The sequence below is a fragment of the Stegostoma tigrinum genome, chromosome 4, assembly GCF_030684315.1.
Source record: "Stegostoma tigrinum isolate sSteTig4 chromosome 4, sSteTig4.hap1, whole genome shotgun sequence".
NCBI lineage: Eukaryota > Metazoa > Chordata > Chondrichthyes > Orectolobiformes > Stegostomatidae > Stegostoma > Stegostoma tigrinum.
The window spans coordinates 125877625-125904697 of NC_081357.1; the positions used below are offsets into that span (position 1 = coordinate 125877625).

General features: G+C 38.0%; 1 protein-coding gene across 14 annotated transcripts in view; it reads left to right on the plus strand.

Moving 5' to 3' along the window:
* The window catches only part of LOC125452761 (pumilio homolog 2-like), a 133514-nt gene that overhangs the window by 72545 nt on the left and 33896 nt on the right, over positions 1–27073 (plus strand). For 4 of the 14 annotated variants that reach the window (XM_048531574.2, XM_059645639.1, XM_059645643.1 and 1 more), the window contains 7 exons: positions 105–292; positions 6624–6793; positions 10515–10794; positions 16621–16714; positions 18961–19086; positions 22852–22997; positions 23291–23426. In XM_048531574.2, coding sequence (XP_048387531.1) covers positions 105–292; positions 6624–6793; positions 10515–10794; positions 16621–16714; positions 18961–19086; positions 22852–22997; positions 23291–23426 — 1140 coding nt within the window. The remainder of the gene's footprint in view (positions 1–104; positions 293–6623; positions 6794–10514; positions 10795–16620; positions 16715–18960; positions 19087–22851; positions 22998–23290; positions 23427–27073) is intronic. The other 10 variants (XM_048531575.2, XM_048531578.2, XM_048531577.2 and 7 more) reach the window with 7 other exon arrangements.

Genomic DNA, 27073 nt, shown 5'->3' on the forward strand with positions numbered 1-27073 from the left:
TGTCTGTACGAATAAATCTATGTATTAATTAATTTCCCTGATTTTATTCCATCAAACATTAGCTCAAAATTTAATTAAATATTTCAATTTATTCTGCTTCCCAGATCACACTGTGTCACAGCCTATCATGGTACAGAGAAGGCCTGGTCAAGGTTTTCATGGAAACAATGAAGTTAGCTCTGTTCTATCTCCCCGTTCAGAAAGTGGTGGCCTTGGAGTAAGCATGGTGGAATACGTGTTGAGATCATCACCTGGGGATAAACTGGACTCTCGCTTTAGAAAAGGACCATTTGTAAGTAACTGTAATTACTTGGTTTGAGTGAAAATATGCACATTGTGACATTAATTTTAATGGTCTGATTGTCAAACTTCACTTTACTAAATTTGATCCGTGATTTTGAACAGTCGTTTTCCTTCCATTATTAGCTGCAGCTTATTTCTAAGACCTATTGAGCTTCCTTATACTCCTAATATGCTAGGTTTTGCATCTAGATATCCAAAATATACTAGAGACTATCCGTTGTAACATCCTGAATCTGAAAGTAAATACGCAAGTGCTTGTATGTACAGTGTGCTTCATCCACCATCTTCTGCTTTGACTCCCCTGCAACATTCAATGTGATTGAGTGTCACTTCCTTTATCCTCTCTGTCATTCACCTTAGTAGAATTTCATTTGATGTTGCCATCCTAGCTATCTAAAACATTTTTCTTGATTTGCATTTTCACTGCACATGTCTTGCAGCCATCTATTCTTTCCCACTTCACTTAACCTGTTGCTGTTTTGGACAGTTTCATTTCTAGGCCTGGGATTGACTTTACACTAATGGTATCCAACTCTGGGCGTCTTCCTCAATTAATTAGTTGCTGTCACCCTGTGTTGAATGAGCCATAATTTCTTCAGATCAGCTAAAATTGAAACTATCATTTAGTCCCAAATCTGATTTCTCTGCTTAGCCACTAATTCCTTTTGCCTACAGTTGTCATGGTATGAAATTGTTTATTTTGAGTTAAGTTTCAAACCCCATTTTCCATGATAATGCTGTTTCCACAGTTGTGCTTACCTCAGCCCACCACTATTAAAATGGAGATCTTCTTGCAAGTTTCCATTCTTTTCAAAAGTGTGTCATATTTGAGCTGTATGTTTTGTGTCCTGCACAGACACCTGTTTGGTAGTCCACATTGGCTCCTTGCATGCTAGCACCTTCAATTTAATTTAGTTTCCTAGATGGCCTAATGTATCTCCCAAATTGTCTACAGCCGTACCTTCACTGTCTTCCCCCACCTTCAGCACAGCCATCATACATCTGTACGGACACTGAATCCTGATGGTGCTAGAAATATTGATCGTGTAACTACAGCTTGGATCAATAGGTTAGAACCCATCCAGCTATCAGTGATAGAGTGAGACTGCCCAAAGGAGGTCTGCTGTGCTTCAGAATCAAATTATTCTGTAACACACTAGATAAATATTAGACAAGGGTAACATTAACCTTATCTCTGGATGTTATATAGAAGTAACACAGAAACAGGGATTTGATCTGATCGGCCTATGCAGCTATTTACCCTTCAGGTAAACAGCTGTCTTTAATCGCTTCTGCTTTCTCCCATTCACCTTAATTACAGTCATCGGTCCAACCTAGCCTTAAATGTTGAATTATGCTTTAATTACCAACAGTTTCATAATTCTCTGGGTTTAAAAAGAAAATAGTTTCTTCTTGCTGTCTGTTCAACACACCCTTTTTATAACTTTAAGCAGCTCTAAGAAATCACTCTTTAATCTCTGATCGAAAGGATGATCATCAATTTTTCATATTTTTCAATTGTGTGCCTTGTTCCTCATCAGATGACATGCCAGTGAATTAGCATTGCATGCATTTACCACTCTTCCTATAGTGTAAAGCACAAAACAGCATACAGTACTTCTGCTGTCGTCTTAGAAATTTAAAAAAAATTCATAATTGCATCTCAACTTTAGTATTATTTTTAATTTTTCTTGCCCTAACATTTATCATCGCATTTCTGCTGCCGTATGGCTTTGATTAAAAGCAGCTTAAATAGAAATTGGTTAGCTGTAGCTTATTTTTTCAAATAAAATAACGTACCTATTGTATATACAGTAAAATCTTTTCAGTCATGTGCAAGAGAAGCCATGCCAAAGTCTGGACGAAGAACAATCAAGTCTCAGTAATATTGATATGGTTCACTGCTTGTAAATGAATTGATTTTTCATGCATGAGAAATTCCAAATAAAATGAATTGGATGTTAAATTTGGCTATGAGCTACAGATGGATGATGGGAGAGTTTGCAATTGAGTATGACATACTTGTTCCTCCCATTTTTTGTTCAGTTATTCTTTCACTTAATTGCTTGGGCAGCATGCAAAACTTCAAAATGCTTTGATTTTTAACAGCTGTGCATTCATCGTATCCATTCGCATGCATGTTTTGGTTGCCACCCTATATTAAAGCCCATTATTTTACATCCTCTTTCTCAGGCTCCTCTCCTTCCTGCCACACTTGACTTGTCACCTTTCATTGACCACTTTCATTTTTCCACTTATACTTTCTGCTCTCAGTCAATTAATGCTCTTGCGCCTAAAAATATGTCCCTGGCTATTCTTTGTCCCACTCTGGGCACTTTGCAAAGCCCCATTACTGTCTTTTTACAATCACTGACTTTGACTTTGGCCTTATCTTGCTGCTTGGTTAGAGTGTCCATTTGGAGACGGTCTAAAGGTTAACCACTCATCATACCCACCATTGACTCTGTCACTGAATCAACAATTGCTGCTTCTATTGATGTTTTGATCCTGGCTATCTATTCACTTTTGATTTGGTTACACTTTTACAGCATCAGCTCTACTGATTTAGTCATAGCGGCCATATGACCTTTATACAGCTTGATCTCATGGCCCCACCTCCAATACCATCTTTTGCCTTTTGAGCACGATAGTCTGTTCTCTGCTGTTTGGCTTCAACCTATCGCATTCTTTATTGTTTTGTGTTCCTAGGTTCCACCTGTATTTATTCACAAGATGTCATCTTTCCTTTTTTTCTTCCTGATCCCCTCCACAAAATGTTTTGCTTGCTTCCAAAGAACATAACCCGCAAAACATTCCAACACCTGTGTTAACTTCTGCTCCTTCAATTTGGTATCTAATTATTGAACTGTCTTACTGTGCTGAGGTGCCTTGGTGTGTTTTCCTATACTTAAACCATTCTGTAAATGTAGGTTGCTCTTGACCTAGAGACGGTCAGTAGTAATTAATTTTGTTGCTCTACTTGATGAGACTGTGAATCAGTACTGCTGTGTGTTTTGGATAGTTTTGCTATAAATAGAAAGCTTTACCGAAAACATGAAAAAGACCAGTATTGGCATCTCCAATTTTTGATAACTCCACCACTGGCAGATTTGCCTTCATCTGGAAGGACAGGTGCTCTGAAATTCCATCCCTAAATCTTTCCATCTCTCTACCTCTCCCTTCCCTTACCACAGTCCTTAAAACTTACTCTTTTGATCAAACTTAGGTATTTTGCCATTATTAATCTGCTAATGTGGCTCAGTTACAAATGTTTGACATTCCTTAAGATAGGTAAAGCACTGTTGGTATGTTCGACTGTTGTAAAGAAGCTACATAAAAGCAGTGTGTTCTTCGCGCAGCCTAATGGCAAGCATTAAGACCAGGAATCGTGACATGGCTGCAGCACAACAACCTCTCCACATTAAAAACTCTGCACTTAAGTTCCTGCCATTGGCTGTAAATCATGGCCGCTCCCCGCTTTGGCGACAATGAAAGAAAGAATATTAATTGCAAGTTTTATTGCAGAAATTACATGTAGATTCAATGGCTCGGAATGCGTTCTTGTTTTTGACTGGAATTCCTGATACTTTCGAAAGGCGGTTGGAAAATCTATAAGCAAAGTATCCCACCATATTTGGACATGTATCAACTAATTCAGAACAGCTATTTTGTTGTTATGAAATAGAAGAATCCTAGGAGGAAATCTAGACGTGAAGAGAATAACTCCAAAACTGAGGCATTATGTGCGATATATGTTCTGTTATACACCTGAAGAATGTTAATAAATCTCCTGGAGTGAACTCTAGGTGTACGATGTTTAAAAAATTGGCTCGCGATGGCTTTGGGACTTTTGATTTTAATTTTCAAAATAATTCTTTGGATGTCTCAGGGTTTCATTTGAACTTTCAAAATTCTTAAAAATAGGCAATATTTTAGAAGAAATAAATACACAGTATTACATGGGGAAAAAGTATGCTGGCCACAGAATATTCATTTCTGCTAAGTCTGGTGTATAAATAGAGCTGGTAATAGCGGTGTTCCCTATATTATTTTTACTGTATTGTCACATAGCAACTCACCACGCAGGCAAATTGCAAGAATCAAGTACAGAGGCAGTAAAAAATTTTAGCTTATGGCACCTTAAATATAGAATTTTAGAAATAAGAAAAGAATGTATAAAGGATGCTTGTTGGAAAGATTGCATTCAATGAATATATACTGGATGAATATTTTCTTCAGTATATCCAGGGTTTGTCCTTTAGCTGAAAATACATTCAAAGTATAGCCTACTGTATACGTGAAGAACATCTTGATTCTGTGCCAAAATGTACATCTTAATAGTTTGAAGCTCTCTCTGTTTAGGAGACTGGCAGCATAAATATAAATGTGCAAGCATCAGTGTACTGCTTTCTGTCACCAGTTTCCTATTGATTTCAAGATTGAAATTTGATTCATCTGGTGTTTCAGTTTGTTCTTCAAAGCCCAGATGGAGCAGGGGTAATATAGTTAGCACCGTATCAATATAAGGAAGAAGGAAATTGGCCTTGTTACTGTTACGAATCATTACTTGGCTGAAAGTGTAATTTCTGGTGAAGATGCTATCAAACATAATCCTCCCCCTTTAATGAGTGACGATGACTGTTGAGGAACATACTTGGAGAACGGCTGTTTGTCTGAAGTACAGAATAGTAACAGGTGCTAATGGAACCTCAGTTCATTTAGTATCATGTGACTAACAATATATTTCAATGAATCATTCTGTATTGAGTATCATTTGGTTCCCCCCCCCTTCCCTCCCTCCCCCCACACCCGATCAAAATAAGCAAGCTTTCATTTTTTTTTCCATTCCTTGGAATTCAGTTTCCTTCTTGCTGTAAGTCACTTTGGTGCACCTTTCTGTACCTGAGTGTTACAAAATTTTTGTAGATCAGATGTTTGCGCATTTAGATCAGTATTCCACGTTAGTGACATGCATGAAAGGAAGCTATATGAAATAAAAGACAAAGCACAAAAAACATATATAAAGAGAGCATGAGCAAAAGACCGGAAAAAAATAAACAAAAACAAGAATTAAGAACCATAAGCCATGGGAGCATTCAGCCCATTGAGTCCATTGTACCATTAAGTTCATGGTTGATTTGATAACATTCAACTCCAGCCTTCTACCATGCCCCTACAATCCTTAAAACTCTTAATAATAGAAATCTATCTATTGAGCCTAGAATATATTTAGCAATGCAGCCCTAATGGCCTTCTACTGTAAAGAATTCAACAAATTCACCAACCTTTGAGAGAAGAAATTTTTCCTTATCTCGATCTGAAATGAGCGACTCTTTTCTCCGAGAATTTAACCCTCTCCCAGATTCTCCCACAAGGGATAGCCCCGTAAGAATCTTCAATGTTTCAATAAGGTCTCCTTTCATTCTTCTAAACACCAATGTAAAAAGCCAAACCCACTGAACCTTTCCTCATATGAAAATTTCTTTATAACCAGGATCAGCCCAGTGAACCTTCTGTACATTGCCTCCAATGTCAGTATTTTTCTTTCGATAAGGGGTCCAGAACTAAAGTAAAAGAATGTAACTTGTGAAGGTAATTAAAACATTTCAAAAGTGATCCTTTTCCGAGGTAGCGAGGAACGATATGGTAAGTAGATATGACGGTATAAAGGTAGCATCCAAAGAAACAAAATGAGGATGGAGATAGAAGGGACTGCAGATGCTGGAGAATCTGAGATAACAAGGTGTAGAGCTGGATGAACACGGCAGGCCAAGTAGCATCAGAGGAGCAGGAAAGCTGACATTTCGGGCCTAGTCCCTTCAGAAAGTTTACTGAAGAAGGTGCTAGGCCCGAAACATCAGCTTTCTTGCTCCTCTGATGCTGCTTGGCCTGCCGTGTTCATCCAGCTCTACACCTTGTTATTTCCAAATGAGGATCGTACTACTGGTTCTGTCAGTATTTCCGTGCAGTATGGTTTGGTTGTGATGAAATGCTAAACCCAACTTTAAGCAAGGTTTGATAGTCGGCACACTTAAATTGGCCCTATTGTTCCCAACTGAAATCTTGGCCGGCACAGACTGAGGATTGAGCCTGGCCTGTGTTGATCTGCATGGTTAAACTGCTAGTTATATGTCAATACTAGAGGCTTTTGAGATTAAACACAAAGACTTGATATAAACATTTCTGTTGGGCACTTGTAAATATTTTAGTAACTTCTATATAGAATGATGCAGTTAACAGACTCATCGATGCATTGCTATTGACGATGCTGAATAGTTTATTTGTACAGTATGTTTGCCTTAGTGGCTTTGTTTCATTAGGGTACTGGAGACACTGAGCCTGATGAGAATGAGAAGGCTGATCAGAAAGGGAAATCATCACCATTCGAGGAAGATAAAAATAGAGATCTGAAACAAGGAGATGATGATATTTCCAAAACTAATGGGCTAGTTTTGCAGAATGGAATAGATGCAGACTGCAAGGACTTCAAGTAAGTGCCTTATTTTGGTATTTGTAAATTTTGTAACGATTGCTAAATTGCTAGATTTACTTGCCAAAATAGAATGATACCCATGGTCCAACAACACCTCAGTTTCTTCCCAGCCTTTATAGTAATTGTGTTCTGGAGAATTCATCAAGGTTTGTCCAGGATTGACTTTGAGATCCCCCTCTAAGGCAAAGTTATCATTGTAGTCCAGCGATACAAGCTGTTGTCCACATTTGGAGCTTTTTGAAGTTTCAAAATCAGCTGCTGAGATGGCAAATCTGAGTTAAGGTCTCGTAAGATAACGTCATGTGGTAGCAAAAGAAATTCTGAAAATTCAAGCGAAACATTATCTTTCATGCAATCAATTCAGTTCATTATAAACAAGTTGTCTACATTGCTAGCTAATGCTAATTGTAAGCATTACAGTTTACCATTAGATAATTGCCTTTGTGAAAATTAAATGTTTTGGCTTTTTTTTTCCTCTTCATTATTTGGATCATGCCTTGATGGTTATTTCTAAAAAGGATGCTCACTTACAAGTTTAAAGGCATGTCGAGTTATATTGCCATTAATGATTTTTGTCTTCTGTTACATAACTTGACCATCTTGATTTATAAATAGTATTGCCATGTTTGGGCTTAAGATTTAAAGTAATTTTTAATGTTTTAATACCTCCGTGCGCACACCTTAAGTTTCATCTGTCATATTGGTCATGGGATAATTGTTCTGACAAGCCAGGGTTTTGAAACTTGCATTCTTACTGAACAGTTATCCAGCTCTATTTGCTACCTTTCTGTTCTAATTGATGGTTTCCCATTGAGTTTAGGAGAAATTGGAAAAGAAAAGGCTAATAAGAATTCAGCATTGCAACGCAAGATATCCTGACCTAAGGGAATGATACATTCGAGCAAATAGTGCGCATGTAGTCTTGGAGAGTAGGAATGTCTGGAAAAGAACTGCTTTGCTAATGAAAAATGAAAACTTGCGAACCCTGTGCTTAACATCTTTATAATCAAGCATTGTTTTGTAGGGAGCCATCAGATGGCATTTTCAATAAGCATAGAGCTACATTTGCTCATGGGAAATTTTTAGTATTCCCTTCCATTTAACTTGAGCTAAGGAAGGCTATGTGAAAAGATTAATTGCCCTTGATTTAAATGAGGTAATGTCACTTCAACAGTAAATTCAATGCCTTGGTGTGATGCCAAGGCCAGTGAAAATATTTTATCTGAATTTATTGAATTACAGCAGTATGTACACATTTTGAGCTTATTGTCAGACTATTCAGCTGCCAATGCCACCCAATTTGTAGCATTGGTGGTGAAAATTTAGTTGGGTACTGCTTTATGCAAGTAAAGTTTGGTCTCCTAACCCAACTAATAAGGCGTGTAATTACTGAATGACTGCTTCAGATCTAACACCAGCTGCTGTTTGAGGTACTAATTAGTTGGAAGAAAAATAAAAGATGCATTTCAGCAATCTGATAGATGCCCTGATAATGTAGAGTAGATTTTTTTTCATTATCTTTCTCTGCCTTGTCTAAATCAGGAATAGTTTGAGTTATGGTTCAATGATCTGGCCATTGATACCTTCTTCATGAAGATAGAATAGAAAGCACTAGGGCCAGGAAGCTCATTCTTCGGAGGGGTGCACAGTTGGGAAAATTGTTGGCTCCATGAGACTGACCTTTAAAAGTTGCTGTTCACACTTCTTGTTTTTGGTTTGAGTAGGTTCCTGGTTAGATTAGGAGTTAGGCTAATCTCAGAAGGACTATTGACCTGTAACGTTCAGAGATTTGTCTCAGGTAACAGATGCTATGTCTAAAATAGAATAGTAAAAATTAAAACATGTAATCTCCCTCGCCTTCACTCTCCACCCACTCCCCATCCCTCATACTCCCTAGTCACCACATGGTTCCTTATAGTTGCCATGCCAACTTTATGAACAATCCTTGCTTATCCATCCCTTCCACCTACCATCCTTGGTCTTATTATGCTATGTTAGATCACCAAGAATGTATTTCATATACATATAGAAAGACCTCGGTGTCCCAAGCAGAGATAACATCAAATGAAATTCTAATTATTCAGTGAAGGCTTCACTGTTGTGAAACACCTTCTCCTTGGGGGAGAAAAGACCTATATACTATATTTACGTCTCTTCATCAATTTAAAGTCTTATGATGACAAACATTTCTTCAAGAGCAACAAATATTGAAATTCATTGTTGCACATCAGAGTCCTCACTACTTGTAGCTATTAAGCAAGCTGAATGGAAAAAATTCCATTGTGTTAATGGATGGTTGTGAAATCAGTTAGGCTGCAGAAATGAAACAGTGGAAGTTCTCAGGCTTACATCAACTGCCAGAGTTAAATAGCAGGCTATCCTTTTTATAATTCCAGATTTTTTTTGTTTAAAGATTCAAAAATATTATTCTTAAATGTCTTGGTACATTTGATAGCTTCCTTATGATATAGATTCCTTGACAGTTTTGTCAGTTGATTTTGACAGGTCTTTTGATAGCTGATAACAAGCTTGAGAACAATGCATTTGCATAAGTTTCATGCATGCTTATTCTTAATCTTAAGAAACACAAAGGGAAGCCAACCTCCACCAAAGGACTAGCTTTTCAGACTCGACTGGATAAAGCTATCGCCGGGCCAGATTGCTCTGGCCCTCTGAACAAATCTGCAGATTTTAAGCATAGCTCGAGCAGATTTAATCTACACTTTCTGGATTTGACCCTGAAGAGCTGCCAAAATCAGATTTGAATGGGGTAACATTATTTAAATGGCTAGCTGCCTCCATGAATCACAATTTGCCTCCAGTGTCATCCCTGAGAAAATAGGAAGTGCAATTTTTGGGTTCAAGCGTTTGGACTTCCAGTTGCTTCCACTATTTTCTTCTGCACAGAAAGTCCCTCTGTGGCAAAACTCTTTCCCATTATTTGCCCTCTCCGGTGGTTATTTGATTATTGCTATTACTGACGTCAAGAATTTCCCAACGGACATGAGAAATTGTTACGACTTGAAAGCATCACAATGCTAATAACTAAATAGGATATAAAAGTTTTAACAGAGCTTTAGTGATCTCTTGAATGGTGGTGATAACTGCGATTGCAGCCAAATAAATGAAGAGGCTTCAATGAATTGCATCCTATGCGTAACACATCCACTGTCCTGCCTAGCTTCCTTCAAGGTCTTTTCTGATTGGATTAAAATATGCAGCAAATGAGATTCATGGTAATTCCAAAGGAATGAAATTTCTAGCTTTGGATGCAGGGTTTTGTTTAGAGGAGTGAAGGGAGAAGGTGGTGAGGAGGATGAGGTCTTGACCCAATGTGAGTAGGTGTACAAATTATCCTTGAACTTGAGAGTTACTGATGTCAGGGCATGATTCATGTGATGTGTGAAATATACCATCCAAGGGATACACACTTTATTATTGTGTTTGTTTCATCAGTTCTTTTGCCACTGTAAATAAGTAAACACAGTTATATATTCCTAATTTGAATTTAACAGGGTAAATTGAAAAACACATGGAAACCCCTTTTATGTACAAAAACATTTGAAATGATATTTATCTGTTGCTGAAGTATTGACACCATGACCATTAAATAATAATCTAAGGAACTTTTGTAATTCTTACTGTTGATTATTTTTAAAAAATGTATACAAGTGTATGTATTTAACAAAAGGCTATAAACCCACATCTGTATTTTTATGCTGCACAGCCGTACTCCTGGAAGTCGTCAAGCCTCTCCCACTGAAGTGGCTGAACGCTTGGGTCCTAACCAGAGCACTTCAGAAGGTTTAGGCCAGTTGGCCAATGCCACAGCAAGTAAGCCACCTGGAGAAGAGTTTCATAATTCTGACTCTCAGACTTTAGACACCATTGAGGCCGCAGTTAGCCTAAATCACTTGCAGTTTGACTATTCGGGCAATCACGTATCCATGGACTCAGCAGCAGCTGTAGGTCTTTTTGACTACAGCTCCCAACATCAGGTTAGTCTTTACAGATGAGTGATTTGGTGTTTACTTCCCTGTGAGGTTAAGCGTCATGTGCAGAATTAAACACAATTGAAAAATGAATCAAAATGTTCTTAGGACCTTTGCAGCAGTCTGGTAAAGACTGGTGCTACAACTAAGCAAATAGATTTAGCTAAAGCAAAGTATCTTGCTATTTAAAGATTTTCATTGGTCCTGAATTTTGGTGCCACTTCTCCCACCAATTGCTGTGCTTAAAAAAAGAGCAAACACTTAAGTGGGATATAAAATTATGTCAGACTTCCAAGCACCCTAATTGGAATCATAAACACTATCACCATTTGAAATTCTTTCAGCTCCATAGGTGTACTACATTCCTTGGTTTAGCCATATGGTGAGTACTTTCCTTCTTGCTATGAAATTGACAAGCGACACTTCCAGTCTCAAATAAATCAGAAAATGCCATTGGTCAGTATTCCAAAGTTGTGATGTTGACAGAATGCAAGATTGAGTTTTAGAAAGAAAAATTCTGTACTTTTTGTTGAGTTTTACTTATATTTTAACTTGCAGACCAAGAAGTTATTTGAATTGAATCTTGTCTTGTAATTTAACTTGGCAGGCAATTCCTTGGTGCATTGCAACAAGTAATTTTTTTGTACTGAAAGCAAAAAATGCTGAAAATCACAGCAGGTCAGGCAGTAGCTATGAAGTGAGAGCAAGCTAACCTTTCAAGTCTAGATAAAGTTATCTCTTTTAAAAAAAAGTCTTAACCAAATTTGGAGAGATCAAGTAAAAGCATTCTTTTATTCATTTCCTGTATCAGTCATAAGCAACCTAAGAAAGGTGAGGCTTATAATAACCCATCCACAATGTATGTTTATCTTCCTTTTTATGCTTCAGATTATGTGCTAGGAATAGCACAAGATTTTCTTGGGTTTTTTGTTCCTTCCTTCAGTAGTGACTTGGCACAGTTTGACCTCTCGTTGCCAATCACTTAATGGAATCTGGCAGAAACTACTTGCTCCTTCATCTTTCCTTGAAGATTAACTTGGCAGTGTTTTGCATCTCCCTTTACCAATCAGTTGAGGAAATGTGGCAGAAAAAAATACTGCTTACTTAGGTTAGCACTGTTTGACCCCAAACAGCTTTTCCCATTTGATGCATTCCTCCTCCTTCAAGTATATATCAGGTTTTGCCTTATAAAGTTTTGATCCCTCATCATCATTTCAGCTTTCACACTTAAGATCTTGCAATCTAGGTAGATAAATGAAAAATATCTTTGAGTATTGGCAAATTTAAACAAAAAGGTATGTATCTCTGATTAAGTTTCAGCAAGAAGAAAGTTTAAATTTTGATTTATGACAGCATTTCTCAACATAAGTAGTGTTAATATGTGTAAATAGTGTAAGGGTGTGAAAGCAAATGCATAATGTGTAGTGGGTTGAGTAAGACGTAATAATATCATTCAAAAACGCTACTGATATTAAGAGTTTGAAAAAGTGCACCGAGGATCATACTGGCGAGATATAGTAAGCTGCATAAAATAAACTGGATAGAGTACTGTGCAAAGCAATGGCAAGTAGAAACATAGCATTTTATTTCAAAAGCCTATATGCAAAGCTCAAACAAAAATAGAGATTGCTGGAAATGCTCAGCTGGCCTGGCAACATCTGTGAAGAGAAATCAGTTTATGCTTCCAGTCCAGTGGCCGCTCCTCAGAACTATGCAAAGGAGATCTCATTCAAAATGTTTGTGCAGCCAGACTGCCTTCAAGTTATAGTATAGTTTATATTGTCGTCAATCACAGTGATTCCTAGTTCAGAAGTGAATAAAAATTAGTTATGGTTTTATATCGGCGTAGGTGAAAGTTGTGTGGATCTAGTATCAAACATTGAGTGGAATCCCTTACACTCGGTACTTAACTTAGACAATACACATGCGACATCAGCAAAGTTTTTAAATATAGACACACTTTCAAATAAATATTAAGTAATTAATAATCAATGTGAGGAAGGTTGTCATGGTAAAAGTTATTTGCTGAGTTGATATCAGGAATGGGGACCTTTTTACGTGGGAGACTAAAGAACTAAGTGGCATCCTCCTTATAACAGAGAACATAAAGAAGAGATTTGATGGTAGAATCATAAATTGTTTTGATGAGAGTGAATAAGAGTAAGATTTTCTTTTCCTCAGTGTCAATAGTTGTAAGCAGAGGATCCAGGTTTAAGGTGATTGGCTAAAGAAATGTGATGTGAAGACACAGTTTCATGCAGCAAGTTGTTGTGATCTTGGAGTGATAATGTAAACAGATTCAGTAGTAAGTTTCAAAGAACATTTGGACAAACACTTGAAGGGAAGCATTTTCAGAGGGATGGGGTGAGAGCCGGGGAATGAGCTTCAGTGAATTATTTGTTAAAAGAACAGTCGTCATTTAGATGTTCACCCATATTATAATTCATACGTTAATCCTATTAAGAACAAAACAACTCTAGTGCTCCTGACAGTTTTGTTCTTTAATGCCATGTCAACTGCACTTCCTGGTTTGTTTCGTGATGTTGCCCAGTATGTGCTCTGTCTTTCAGGATAGAACATAACAATTTTAACACTAAATTTCTTGAAAGATGCAGTTTACCTAATGTTGAATTCAAGTGTGAATTTTAATGTTGCCCATTGATGTGGGTGTAGCCCGTTGATGTGGCTATTGCCCATGAGCCTGACTTAGTTCAACAGCTCAGTGTTTTTGCGTGTTCAACTCCAGTTGGTTATTTGGCTTTGGCTTATGTTTTGCAAATCTGATGCCTGGGTTATTTAATAGTTTTTTATTTCGTGTTGTCATTATCTTCAGTAGCTTGCTCTTGTAGTTGATTTCTTATCTGTGATTAGTGGTTTTTCAGAGAATTTGAATTTTTATGGTCGGCATTAATTTAGTTTGCAAAAAATAGGGTAGGCAATGGCTTAGAAATTGTGATGTGCATGGACACTTAACACTTTTGGTGTGTTGCATGTTTTCTTGCTAGGCACATGCTATTTTCTGATTTGTGCCTCTCTTATGTAAGCATATTCACTCTTTATCATTCAGTTGTTTATTCCTGGTAATCTCAACTTTGGACATCATGTTACATCATCCCCATTTTAATCACTGTGTCCAGTAATTGTAGATCAAGCTCTTTCAGTTATTTGACTGCGGAAGACTTCTTTTCTAAGATTTTAGAGTAGATTTGTAGCTCGGGTTGTGTGGATGTTGAGGTTGGTTGGCTTGCTGAGTGGGTTCATTATTCCGCAGACGTTTCATTACCCTACAAAGTAACATCATCAGTGCAGCCTCCGACAAAGTGCAGTTGTGTTTTCCTGCCTGTTGTTTAAACTCAAATGTCCATTGAGCTGGATTACCTCACTTCTGGCTTTCTTTCGCACTGGAGAGTATATGGGGTCCCGCTCTATATGTTTATTGATGGCTTTCTTAGTGGAGTAACAGGCTTCTAGAAATCCTGTGCTTGTCTCGGAGCAGGGTAATGAAACATCTGCAGAACAACAAACCACCTCGGCGAGCCAACCAGCCTCAAGATTTCTTTTATTAATTCACAAGACGTGAGCATGACTGGTTAGGCCAGCATTTATCATCAACATAACTTTGACGTAAATGGAAAATACAAAACAATGGGAAACTAAGTATCAAGTACCAACTTTTATAGTTTCTGGAGGTGGTGACATGGCAGTAAAGTCACTGGACTGGTTAACTCTAAACTGCCTTCTGGGCAGTTAAAGTTGGGGAAGACATGCTTACCTGATCAGTAACACCCACATCTCATGAACAAATTTTTAAAAAATATATAGGTTGCACACGAGAATAGTTAGTGTGGCTTACAAAAAGGCACTAAACTAACTGGGATAGCTTGACTCACAAGCAGAAAGCACCGCAGCAAGCTCATCATCTCTAAAGTTAAAAGACCAAATAACATTTCAGATCTAACCTGTTAGAATACAGTGGGTTAGTACAAAATACAATGTATTTTGGGGCGGCACGGTGGCTCAGTGGTTAGCACTGCAGTCTCACAGCGCCAGGGACCCGGGTTCAATTGCAGCCTCGGACGTCTGTCTGTGGAGTTTGCACATTTTTCCCCAGTCTGCGTGGGTTTCCTCGAGCTGGATCGGCCATGCTAAATTGCCCGTAGTGTTCGGGGGGTGTGGGTTATGGGGATGGGTCTGGGTGGGATGCTCCAAGGGGTGGTGTGGACTTGTTGGGCTGAAGGGCCCGTTTCCACACTGTAGGGAATCTAATCTAATCTAATCTTAAAAAAAATTGCCACTCCTCTTTACAGATAAACTTGAAAATTTTTTAGCATTTTCCCTTTCTTACTGGTTTTCTGCATTTGCAACATTTTTCAGTTTGTTTTCATGATTAGTTTTATTCTTTAAAATTGCTTTTGCTTGAAACATCCGTGATGCACCCTTGATACAAAATTCATTTAAGGGTTGTGACAAAAGTACTACTTGAAGGTTTTATAAATTATGTATGTTGGCTATACTACTTTTTGATCATGTTTACTTCACAGTAACTTTCAAGGATTGATTTAACGTGAGGTGACTTGATCTGGCAGTCGTCATTTTGGATTCGTAATTGGCTAAGCCACAGAATAAACATTTTGATTTAAGTAAGGATTGAAACAAATATTTGCAACCAATATTTGAAAATTATTTTCCCAGGAAAAGGGACCGCATCTGTTAAAAGAAAATAAGATATTGTTACTGGTTTTTAAATATATTTAAAAAGATAATTGTGCAGAGCTGTTTTCCAAAAGCATTTCCTTTTTCTTGTGAATCCATGGGAAGAATTTTACTTTCCTGAGTTACAGGGATTTTACTTCCCAGAGGTGGGGCAAGATAATAACATGCTGAGCAGGTTTTCCACTAATGAATTGGTAGTCTTGTGGTTCCACACCCTGCCTGCACGGTCCATATAAAAGTATACTTATTGCTCATTCTTCCAAGAATGCTTTAAAATGTTGTCCCTGCTGCCTGAGCTTAGGCTGTCTTTCCATTTTCCAAGTCTTAATTGCCATGTGTCAGTATCACGAGGCAAATCCTTTACCTTTCCCAAACATATCGGTCACTTGAAAGCCACTCCAGTGATGTGAGTTTTTCCACTTGGCAAAACCTCCACTTCTGACTGCACATTCAGCATATAAATTAACCCTGCAGTTAATACAATTAGCTCATGTGTTAATTCTCGCAACTTTCACCTTGAACCATGTGAATTTGAATTATTACCTTAAAGTATTTTTGAACTTTGAATTGAATTTGGCAGAAGAAAAGAGTAATTGAGCATTAAAATGTGGAAACAGAGGGACCATCTGAAACTGATTATATTTTCTGTACAATCTAATTTTTAATGTGTTAAATTGCTGTTAAATATTAAGTTTAACAAGTAATTTAAAACTACGGAAAAAATAGGTAAAAATGGAAACTGGTTCTCAAAGTCAGCTTCTGAAAGTCATCCATTCTTGGATGCTTTCAAATGAATGTCTGCAGTTCAACTATGATTGAGCTGTAATAAATCTAAGATTTCTCTTTCTCACTTGTCTTGCCATCTGCTGAATACTGACATATTCACTATGTTTCACCCTCGCTGATTTGTTCCTGTATGCTACTTGTGACTAACTTGTACTTTTCTATTCAACTATATTCCAGTGCTGTTTTATTAGATACTTGTACTGCAGTGTGTTTTGGATAGACAGTAGTCTTCTACTGTAGTTCAGTTGCATGTAGTTCTTGAAGGAGGAGTAAGGGAAGATTTTGGAATATTTTGCAATGGATCTGTACATTGTTTATAATTGTGCATTGCAGCTCTTCCAACGGCAAAATGCAGTGACAGTACAACAGCTCACTGCAGCCCAACAGCAACAGTACGCATTGGCGGCAGCCCAGCAGCCACAAATAGGTAAGGAGCAAGAATAAATTGTGTAGTCAGTGTTTGGTCAAGTAAAGCTAAAGGAAAATACTTCACCTGTAACAAAAAAAGCTCTTGACGAAAAAAATGTTCCTTTTGATTATATATCTTGTGACTCTGACAGCTTTACGAACTTGAGTATGTAGTATGTGTATAATGTTCTTGAATGAAAACACTAATTTGCTCAAGTGCAATAGAATGCCTCTCTGTTTATTTTAGAAGCTTACTGATTTATTGCTGATACTGACGTATCTTTGGAAGGTTAAAAGTAGTATTTATTGACTAACAAACTCATCTATCTGAAAATAACTAACAATAGCAGTAACAAGGACGTCATGGGAAGATTAAACATAGTGTTTTGTTTACTAACAAACTGAGAGCAAAAAACAGTAACCAGGATGAGATATTAACCTGCTTGTATATTTTGCACTATAAAACCACAATTAATTCATTTATCACCCTTATAATATGTTTAACATGCCAAGTAAGTTTTAGTAATAAATACTATGTTGGTTTATGCACATAACTATTAAATGCAAGCATAATATAGTTTGTTTGGCTAAATCATCATCATGTAAAGAAAAGCATTACAGATAAAAGCTTGTAATAAATAAACAAAATGGTTGTTTTGTTGCTCAAACTTTGCACTAACAATTTGGACTTTGAAATTGTACTGCACATTCCAGTATTTACAGATGACTCCAAATCAGAAGGTGTTGTTAATACAAATGAAAAACATAACAGCATATATGATCTGAATAAACTTGCAAAATGGCATGCATTTGGCAAATTAATTTCAACGTGGTCAAGGATGATGTGGTACATTTGAGTCGAACAAATGATGAAGCTGCATACCATTCGGATAATCAGAATAAGATGGAGGAACAAAGAGATCCAAAGGAAAAGATGTGATAGAGGTTAACAAGGCTACCTTAACAAAAAGTAAAGCAATGATGTTCATTTCTAAATGAATAGAAATTAAAAGCAGAGGGGTTAAAGATAACTTGTATAAAACTTTTGGTTAGACTGCACTAATATTGAGAATTTACTTGTTGCTTCCTTGAGCTTGTTCACACTGAGGCAGGTAGCAGAGCTGCATCTAAACGGAAGCGAAGTAAGCCCATGATAAAGGAATAGAAGTTTGCTTTGATAGAGTTCTATGAAAAATGGAAGAAGGCTTTTATGAAACACAAATGTCAGCATGACCATTTAGGCTAAATACCCCGGTTATGCATTGTGGACTTGGCTACACCATTCCTGAAAATCAGAGGAAACAAGCAGTTTGAGAGTTGTGGATAAAAGCTGACCACCGTGCAAAATCTTCAGTACTATTTGTTTCCTTGTTTGTAATAAAATTTCACTGTGGCAAAACGGTTATATTAAGGCTATGCAATGTCTTTGCTTATTTGCACAATCTCCACACAGCAAGTATTGATTTTGCTATGAGTCTGAGATAGTTGGAAGGGAGTGGGGCAAAATGGTTGTTGCTCTTTCAAGGTGATTTTGTCTGAATTGTTAAATAATCCATTGTGAAGATTCTGCTGCAGATGATTCTTCTCTTGTCCTTTTTCCCAGCCCTCATCAACAGCATTCCCACGCATAGAAAAGCGGTGTTTATACTTGTTTTTATAAAGTAACCACTTTTGTTTTCCTGGTGAGACCATTGGCTCAAACAGAAGATACTATCAAATTTCATTTGATTTCTCTTTGATTTAGTGAGTCATTGGTGCCTGTAAAGTTCTATTTAATTTCACCAATCCAATATTATTGTTTTGTCCAGGAGTCCTGCTGCAGTTCACCCACACCACTCTATTATGATGCCTGATGATTTCAAATTGAATTCCACTTATTGAGGTCCTTTTTTCCCCCCATAACTCTACATAAATATTGTCACTGTAAACCTGTTGTCTGGAGATTGGAAAGCTCAGTAGACTTTCTCACTCCATTTTCTCCCTTTCTAATTTCAGCTAAACATGATGTCTCTTGTTAAACATATTCAGATTTGAAATCTGGCCAAAAGAATATGGTGCTGTCATTTTTAAAATCAAAATTTTTCATAATTCTGGCAATTGGAGAATATTCAGTGCATACTTTAAATTGCTTTTCAAAACTATGTTTATTTTTTGAGGGGTGAAGATGTTCAGAAGTCAGGGAAAATAAACAAATTGTGTTCATGAATGTTAGATTATAGATAGTTTACAGCAGAAAGAAATATTAATACATCTTATCTTAAACAGCAGGTGTGTTTTCTGCAGGCCTTGCTCCAGCTGCCTTTATGCCAAACCCATACATTATCAGTACAGCTCCACCAGGCACAGATCCGTACACTGCAGCAGGACTAGCTGCAGCAGCTACTTTAGCAGGTAATCAACAAGATGCTATATAATTTAAAAAGTGCAAAAGAAAAGCTGCACATACCTACTAGATAAGGGCAGCACCTGGTTTGACTTTAAAAGCATTGAGACCAGAAAACATTGGATTCAATGCATTATCTCTTTTTATTTACTTGGTTTGAGCCGCAACAGCGCATTAGAAAAAAAAGTTAAAATTGATCTTAGTGGCCTAGGCTAAGTTGAAAAGAATAATGAAGGATTTTCTAATCATTGTTCAGAGAGGAAGAGACCGAATGAAAATAAACAGGGCCTGCTTGATACAGGGAGGGAGTAGAGGAATAATGCCAAGTTTTAAAGAGCAACTGTGTCGTGTGTGTGTGTGTGTGTGTGTGTGTGTGTGTGTGTGTGTGTGTGTGTGTGTGTGTGTGTTAGGCAGTAGCACTGACACACGCTGTTAAATACAGAGTGCACCTCCGAGACTCAGAAATTTTATAAAAATCATCAATATTAATTGCACTACCTGACCCCCATGTTATAAAATTGGTTTTAAAACTTTGACTTTTGTGATACTATGAGAGCTTCACTTAATGTTTGTGTAGGCTCAGAAGTGCTAATTAGCATGCAGAGCCATATCCTTTTACCATCTATATGAGGACGGTCTTTCACACACAACATCTCATCTGGCTCCTTTTTGAATGCTTGCAGCAAATTATTGCTCTGTCCGTGAGCCAGCAACTGTTTTCAAAGGTTCTCAACTCTAACACAAGAAGGTCTAACACGAGCTAGGCCTCTGCTAACACACTGTTAGTCTTAGCCCTGTTAATCACTAACCTGTTTTGTTAAAGTAGCATTTTGGGCTGAAAACAATTTGGATGTTTAAAACACTCAATCTCTTTGAAATCTCTGTTTCTCCAGTTTACTGTAAAGAGAAATGCATTCACACAATTGAACAACTTTATATTAGTGTTAAAATGATGGCCCTTCTCTCAACTTTTTCCAAGGCCTCCGTATCATTCACCACATGATAGGATCAAGCGCATGACATTGTGTTCTGATTTGATTTGATTTGATTTATTATCACATGTACTTAAGTACAGTGAAAAGCACTGTTTACAAGCAGCACAGACAGATCATAGTAAACAAGGACATACAGATCATAGGGTAAAAGGAAACTTGGACAGAGGCATACAGGTTACATCACACAAGGTTTGCGCTAAACCAGATCAGCATTATTTGAAGTTAGAGAGTCTATTCATCAGTCTGATTAACTGGAGGGAAGAGCTGTTCTTGAACCTGCTGTTGCAGGTTCAACCTTCTGTATCTTCTGCCTGATGGAAGAGCTTGTGGGAGCGCATGGGTGGGATGGCTGTTTGATGCTGTTAGCAGCCTTACCACGGCACCAAGACATGTAAATAGAGTCAGTGGATGGAAGGTTGGCTTCCATGATGGTCAGGGCTGTGCACACCAGCTTCAGTAGTTTCTTACGGTCTTGGGCAGGGCAGTTGTCATATCAGGCCATTTCATACCTGGACAGTCTGCTTTCATGGTACACCTGCAAAGGTTGGTAAATGCCCTTATGGATGTGCCAAATTTCCTGAATCATCTGGGAAAGAAGAGGCATTGTTGCGCCTTCTTGACGGGCCCATCTGTGTGAGAAGCCCAGGACAGGTGGTTTATCATCACTCCAAGGAACTCAATATTCCCATACCTCTCAACCTCCGCTCCGTTGTTGTCGATGGGGGTGTGCGTTCTCATCCTTTCTTTCTGAGGTCAGTGATCAGTTTTTTTAGTTTTGCCACTGCTGAGAGAGAAAGATTGTTATCATTGCACATGTCACCAAACTCTCTAGCTCCTTTTTGTATTCTGCTTAGTCATTGTTTGACATCTGTCCTACTACAGTGGTGTCATCAGTGAACTTGTAGATGGCGTTCATTTGGAATTTGGCAACAGTCATTGGGTGTACAGGGATAGCAGGGGGCGGAGAACGCATTGTCGGGGGCTCCAGCGTTGAATATTATCTTGGAGGATGTGTAGTTGTCTGTCTTCACTGCAGTCTGTGGGTCAGGAAGCTGAGCATCCACTTGCAGAGGGCAGAGCCGAAACCTAGTTCTGAGATCAGCCTGGAGGGGATAATGGTGTTGAAGGCAGAGCTGTAGTCAATGAGTAGGAGTCTGACGTAGATGTCCTTGTCCGAATGCTTCAGGGATGAGTGCAGGGCTGGGGAGTTGGCATCCACTGTGGACCTGTTCTGAATGGAGTCTGACAAAAGCCTTGCCTGGCTAGATCGAATAATACTTGTTATTTTGAAGTTAAATGTCCTGGCAATACCTTTATAATTTACTTTTTAACCAATCTAATAATCTTGCGGCAATGTTCGTGGATTTTCAGTGCCTGATACACTATAGGATCTTGGTCTTTCTCCCATTCTGAAACCACCTTCAACAAGTTTTCATTGTTTACAAATATGTGATGTTGTCCTCAGCTTTAAAAAAAAACATGCATTTATAAATCTTTCACAATTTCTAGGAGTCCCAGATCAATATGCAGTGAGTTACGCACTTTGGAAGTGTAGATACTGTTGCAGTAAGGGAAACAGGACAGCGAATGTGTGTCATTTTTGTGCCTCTCATACAGTAATGGGATAAATAACACTGGAAGCACTTACCCACCCTTGTATGAGTAGTATTTTCTAGTCTTTCAGAGACTAGGCTGAGATTCAGTTTAAAGAACACACCTTTAACTATGCAATTCTGTATAAGCATGATTGTGTTCAAATTTTTAGATCAGTACTTAAAATCCTTCTGGTTTTAAGACATAAGTGAATAAAAGGTACCTTAATTTGTATTAAAACTTACATCTGTCAGATGCAGACCTATTATCCAATCTTATGCAGATCTTTTTTCTCCACTAATATCTATTTCTCAAATTTTGAAACACAAGGAAACACAGTCCAACATTTCAAAAATGTGCAACTGACCAATTTTTGAGTGTGATTTAAGTAATAGTGGGAAATATAAGGATATGCTGAGGTAAATAAGAGGCAGCAAGGTCAGTGCTTACATTATAGCAACTGCCAGTTCAAAGAAATGGCAAAGATCAGTGGCAGAATATTGAAAGAAGGAGATTGAAGGTTGAGTATTTTAGGAAAAAATGGTTGCAACAAACAACTTGGAGAAACAGTGGCTATGGCAGAAGCTGTTGAAGGGGATGGTGTAGGGTAGTTGCCATATTAAGAAAAGAAAATTCTTCTCTGTCCTAGTTGGTAAGTACAGGGAGTAAAAATGCCCCCTGTATTTTAAAACCATAGGGAAGACATGCATAGGGTCCATGAAATGATAGGTGGAACTGTGTGTCTAACTCCACTTGGTTATTTAATGACCAAAGACAGTGACTATTGAAAATTTTGAAACCTCTCAAAGTATTTCACATAATTATTTTTAGAAGTTTAATGACTTGTGCAGAAATGTATGCTATTAGTAGGTTCTTGGATCACATTGGAGCTAGATCTGTTCCTCATCTAAACTTCAACCAGAGTTTTCTGCATAGTGATCAGGAGTGGCAAATCAAAAATTATTTTCTCTCCTTTAAACAGGGCACTGAAGATCTGCACTACTTTATCTGAAGTTTAAGAGATCAGATCTGGATTTCTATGGTACCGTTACTTAATGGACAAGTTCATCAAGTTTAGTTAGGAGGCTGCCATTGGCATATATAAAGAATGTAATTCTAGTCAAGCTATTAACCTAAGCAAAGATCAGTGACTAGCTGATTCACCACTCTATGCTTTTGTGATAGGTCCAACAGTTGTTCCACCTCAGTATTATGGAGTTCCATGGAGTGTGTATCCAGCCAATCTGTTCCAACAGCAAACAGCTGCACCATCTGCAAATAATACTGCCAACCAGCAAGCTGCAACACAGGCACCACAAGGGCAACAACAAGTATATAATTCTAATTATTATTTCATGCTAGTTTGTCCTTCAGTTGATGTAATGGCTTTAAAAAGACCTGTACAAACATTATATTGAATTTTCCAAACTGCTGTCAAGTTTCCTTTGATTTTGGGTGACTTGTTCATTGGTAATTTTTGGGTGTTGGTCATATGTCGGGCAGTATTTTCTCTCGTGTCCTGTAATATTTGAATAAGATAAAGTTGAGGAACTGCTCATCTGTAGGCTTGATTAACTGATATGTATCACAATGTGGTAAACCTTTTCTTGTTCCTTGCTGTAAGGTGCTCCGTGGAGGAAGTCAGCGTCCACTAACGCCAAGTCAGAGTCAGCAAAGCCAACAAGCTGATTCACTGGCAGCAGCTGCTGCTGGCAATCCAGCACTAGCTTTCAGCCAAGGTCTTGCTACAGGAATGCCAGGTGCATAAATTTAGGTCATTTACTTTTCAACAGTCCAGCGATTTGATACGTTGTAATACTTTTCTTCTACTCCTCTATTATGCAATAATCCACTCTAGTATAATTTCTCTGACCCTGAGAGGCCGCCACTGCTTAATGGTTAATGTTTGAAAGCTACTTAGCTGTGGAAGGCATTGCGGTTGTCCTCCTTTGAAATTTAAACCCTCTACTTAAAAAATAGTATCAAGAATTGGACCCTTCAAATATGTTGACTTTTTCAGTGCGTCTTTGCAGGCTCATGATGGCTCTGGTTGAGATCGGCCAGACTAAGTGAGTTGGTCTTTGCTGCTTATTTGGCTCATGAGTATCGTAGTTGTCCATCTAAACATGAAGCAAACCCAGAAAAGGCTGTTCAGCCCATCAAGCTTTGCTTTTCAAATTGTATGGGTAATCTAACCATTTCATGAACTCTAATTAGTGGAAACATATTCTCAACATTTTTGTTGTCAGATCCCCGCAGAATATCATGTGTTTCAATAGGACCACCCTCATTTTTCTAAACTCTTAATAAATGGAACCCTAATCAGTTGAACCATTCTTAATAAGTCAAACACTTCATCTCAGGAATCAGCCTAGTGAATCTCTTTTGAACTGCCATCAATGGTGGCAGTTCCTTTTTGGGGACCAAAGCTATACGCCATAGTCCAGGTGGGCCTCACTAACCCACTGTACAGTTATAACAAGGCTTCCCAATTTTAAAACTCTGGCCCCCTAGCAGTGACGGCCACAATTTCAGTTGTCTTTGTTACTTGCCACACCTGCCTACAAATGTTTTGTGTTTCATACACAAAAAAAAATCCATAATTCTGTGCTGCACTTTTCTTTTGGAGTCTGTCTACTTAAATAATAGTGTATCTTTTGATTCTTCCTGCCAGAGTGCGTGATCTGTCACTATCTTATGTTAGATTCCAGTTGTTGAGTTTTTGCCCACTCACTCCATCTGTGTTCCCTTGAAGATTCCTTATATCCTCATCACAGCATGCGTTCCAACCTATTTTTGTATCGTCAGCATAGTTGGATACATTACAATGTGCTCCAACTTCAGATCATTAATTTAGATGGTAAATAACTGAGGCCATAGGACTGATTCTGTGGCACTTCACTAGTCATGTCTTTCCACCCTGAAAAAGACCAATTAATTCCAACTTTATCTTCTGTGTGTTAACCATTCCTTGATCCATGCTAATACCTTACCCCTAATATCACCCAGTTTGCTCAATCTCTATTCATAAGACAGTTCCACTGTCCGAAGAGCAAATCCAGTAAACCTTTATTGCCGTACAGCGGGAGCAACAATACGTTCGTTGAGATAGAGACCAAAACTGTACACTCTCAAAAATGTAAGCAAGACTTCACTATTCCTGTACTTAAATCCTCTTCAGTAAGGGCTAATATTCCAATAGTTTGTGGTACCTGCATTTTAGCCTGTAGTGACTAACCGACAGAGAAACTTAAGTGCCTTTGCACATCCACACTTCCAACTTCTTACCATTTACACATTACAGCACTTATCCATTTCTCCTACCGGTTTGGATAACCTCACATTTTTACACAGTATATTCCATCTGCCATATTGTTGGCCATTCATTAAGCCCCTTTCCATCTTCCTGATAACATACATTTCCATTTAACTTTGCATAGTTCGCAAATTTGGGAATATCCCATTTGGTTCCCCACCTCCAAATTATTGGCCTATATTATGAATAGTTGAGCCCAAGTACTGATCCTTGTACTACCTCATTAGTCATAGCCTGCCAACATAAGAATGATCCACTTATTTCAATGTATTATTATGTTTTCTGTCTGATGGAAAATTATTCATCCATAGCCATACGTTACAATGATTAAAGCCCACAGGATAGATTGTAACTGGCCTCCTGCTGGAGTTTTTGTCAAGAGCGTTCTGAAAATCTCAGTATACACTCCTTTATCAATTTTGTTAGTAACATCCTAATTACAAATACGTAAATCATGATTTCCCATTTGCAAATCCATGCTGACTATACCCAATCATATTATTAACGAGGTGCCTATTTCTCCTATCTTTTATAGTCCGTTCTAGTATTTTCCCCTACTACTGACGTGAGGCTAGCAAATCCATGATTCCTTGTTTCTCTCTATTGCTACCTTCTTAAGTAATGGGATGACAGTAGCTACCTTCCAAAATTCTGTCACATGTGGAGTGATTCCTGTGGATTGGAAAATGATCACCAATGCCGCGACCATCTCTCTATGCACTTTCTTTGACATTGTGGGATAAAGACCACCAAGTTCTGGGAATTTATCAAGGTTCAGCCATGTTAATTTCTCCACTACAATGTGCTGATTTCTTTCAACCCGTTATTCCTGTTTTGTACATTTGCTAATTTACTCAGTCAATTTTCTCCTACTTTGTTAGTTTTTACGCTCATTTACTGCTGGTTTTTTTTAAAAAGGGTTCTCAATCCTCTAGTTTACTGCTGCCTTAATTTTTGATTAGATATGCTGCTTATATATTTCAGTCAGACCCCCTCTTATTCTTCTAAGCTCTTATGAGTGCAGGCCCAGTCAAACAAATTATTCCTCATGAACAAACAGTTCTGCCATTCCCCGTATCAGCTGGTGAACCTCCAGTCGTTCTTAATGAGGGAGACCAAATCAGCCGTCAGTACTCTAGTTCACACCAAGGCTTGTAACTCTCAACTGTCTCCTTCAAACTATTTTTGGAATTCTGCTATGTTGTGATCACTACCTTCTAGAGATTGCTTATTAATCTTAAAAACTGAAAGAACTGCTGATGCTGAAAATCAGAAACAAAATAAAATTGCTGGAAAATCTCACATCTGTGGAGAGGAATCAGATTTAACGTTTCAGGTTCAGTGATCCTTCTTCAGAACTAATGATAACTAGGAAAGTTTTTTTTTAAATGCAGAAGGTAGGCTACAGGGAGGGGTAAGGAATAAATGATAAGTGGAGATAGAGCCCAACAAGAGAGAAGAAAAGTTGAACACACAAAGGAGTGGATAACGATCAGCATAGGAACAAGAATAGTTACTAATGAGGACTGTTTAATAGAATTAAGTTTATTGTGGCAACAGTGGATGTGTGTAATAGTAGACTATGTGATAACAAGGCCTAAAATGTGGGGATTGGGGTAAGAAAATGGAAGAAGGTCCCTCCAGCCCTAAAACTGTTGAACTCAATAGATTCCAGAAGGCTGTAGAGTTCACAAGCAGAAAATGAGGTGCTGTCCAGTTGTACCATCACTGCCTACAATCAGCTCAGAGGTAGGGTCACTGGACTAGAAATGTTAATTCTATGATTCCTCTCAATAGATGCAGCCAGACATGTTGTAGTTTTCTGTTTTTATTGCTTATTAATCTTAGTTCAATATATATTGCACGATCTAAAATAGCCTGTTACTGTGTAGATTCTGAACTGTACCGTTCTAAGAAATAATTCCTCTACAAATTAACCTTCAAGTAACATTTGCCAGTCTGATTTGACCAAAATGCTACGGTCAAAATGCAGATTAATATTACTCATGTAGAGCCCATTTTACATGCCTCTGTTATTTCCTGATTTCTGTGTTGCTCTACAATGCTTTGGGGGCCTATAGATTACTCCCA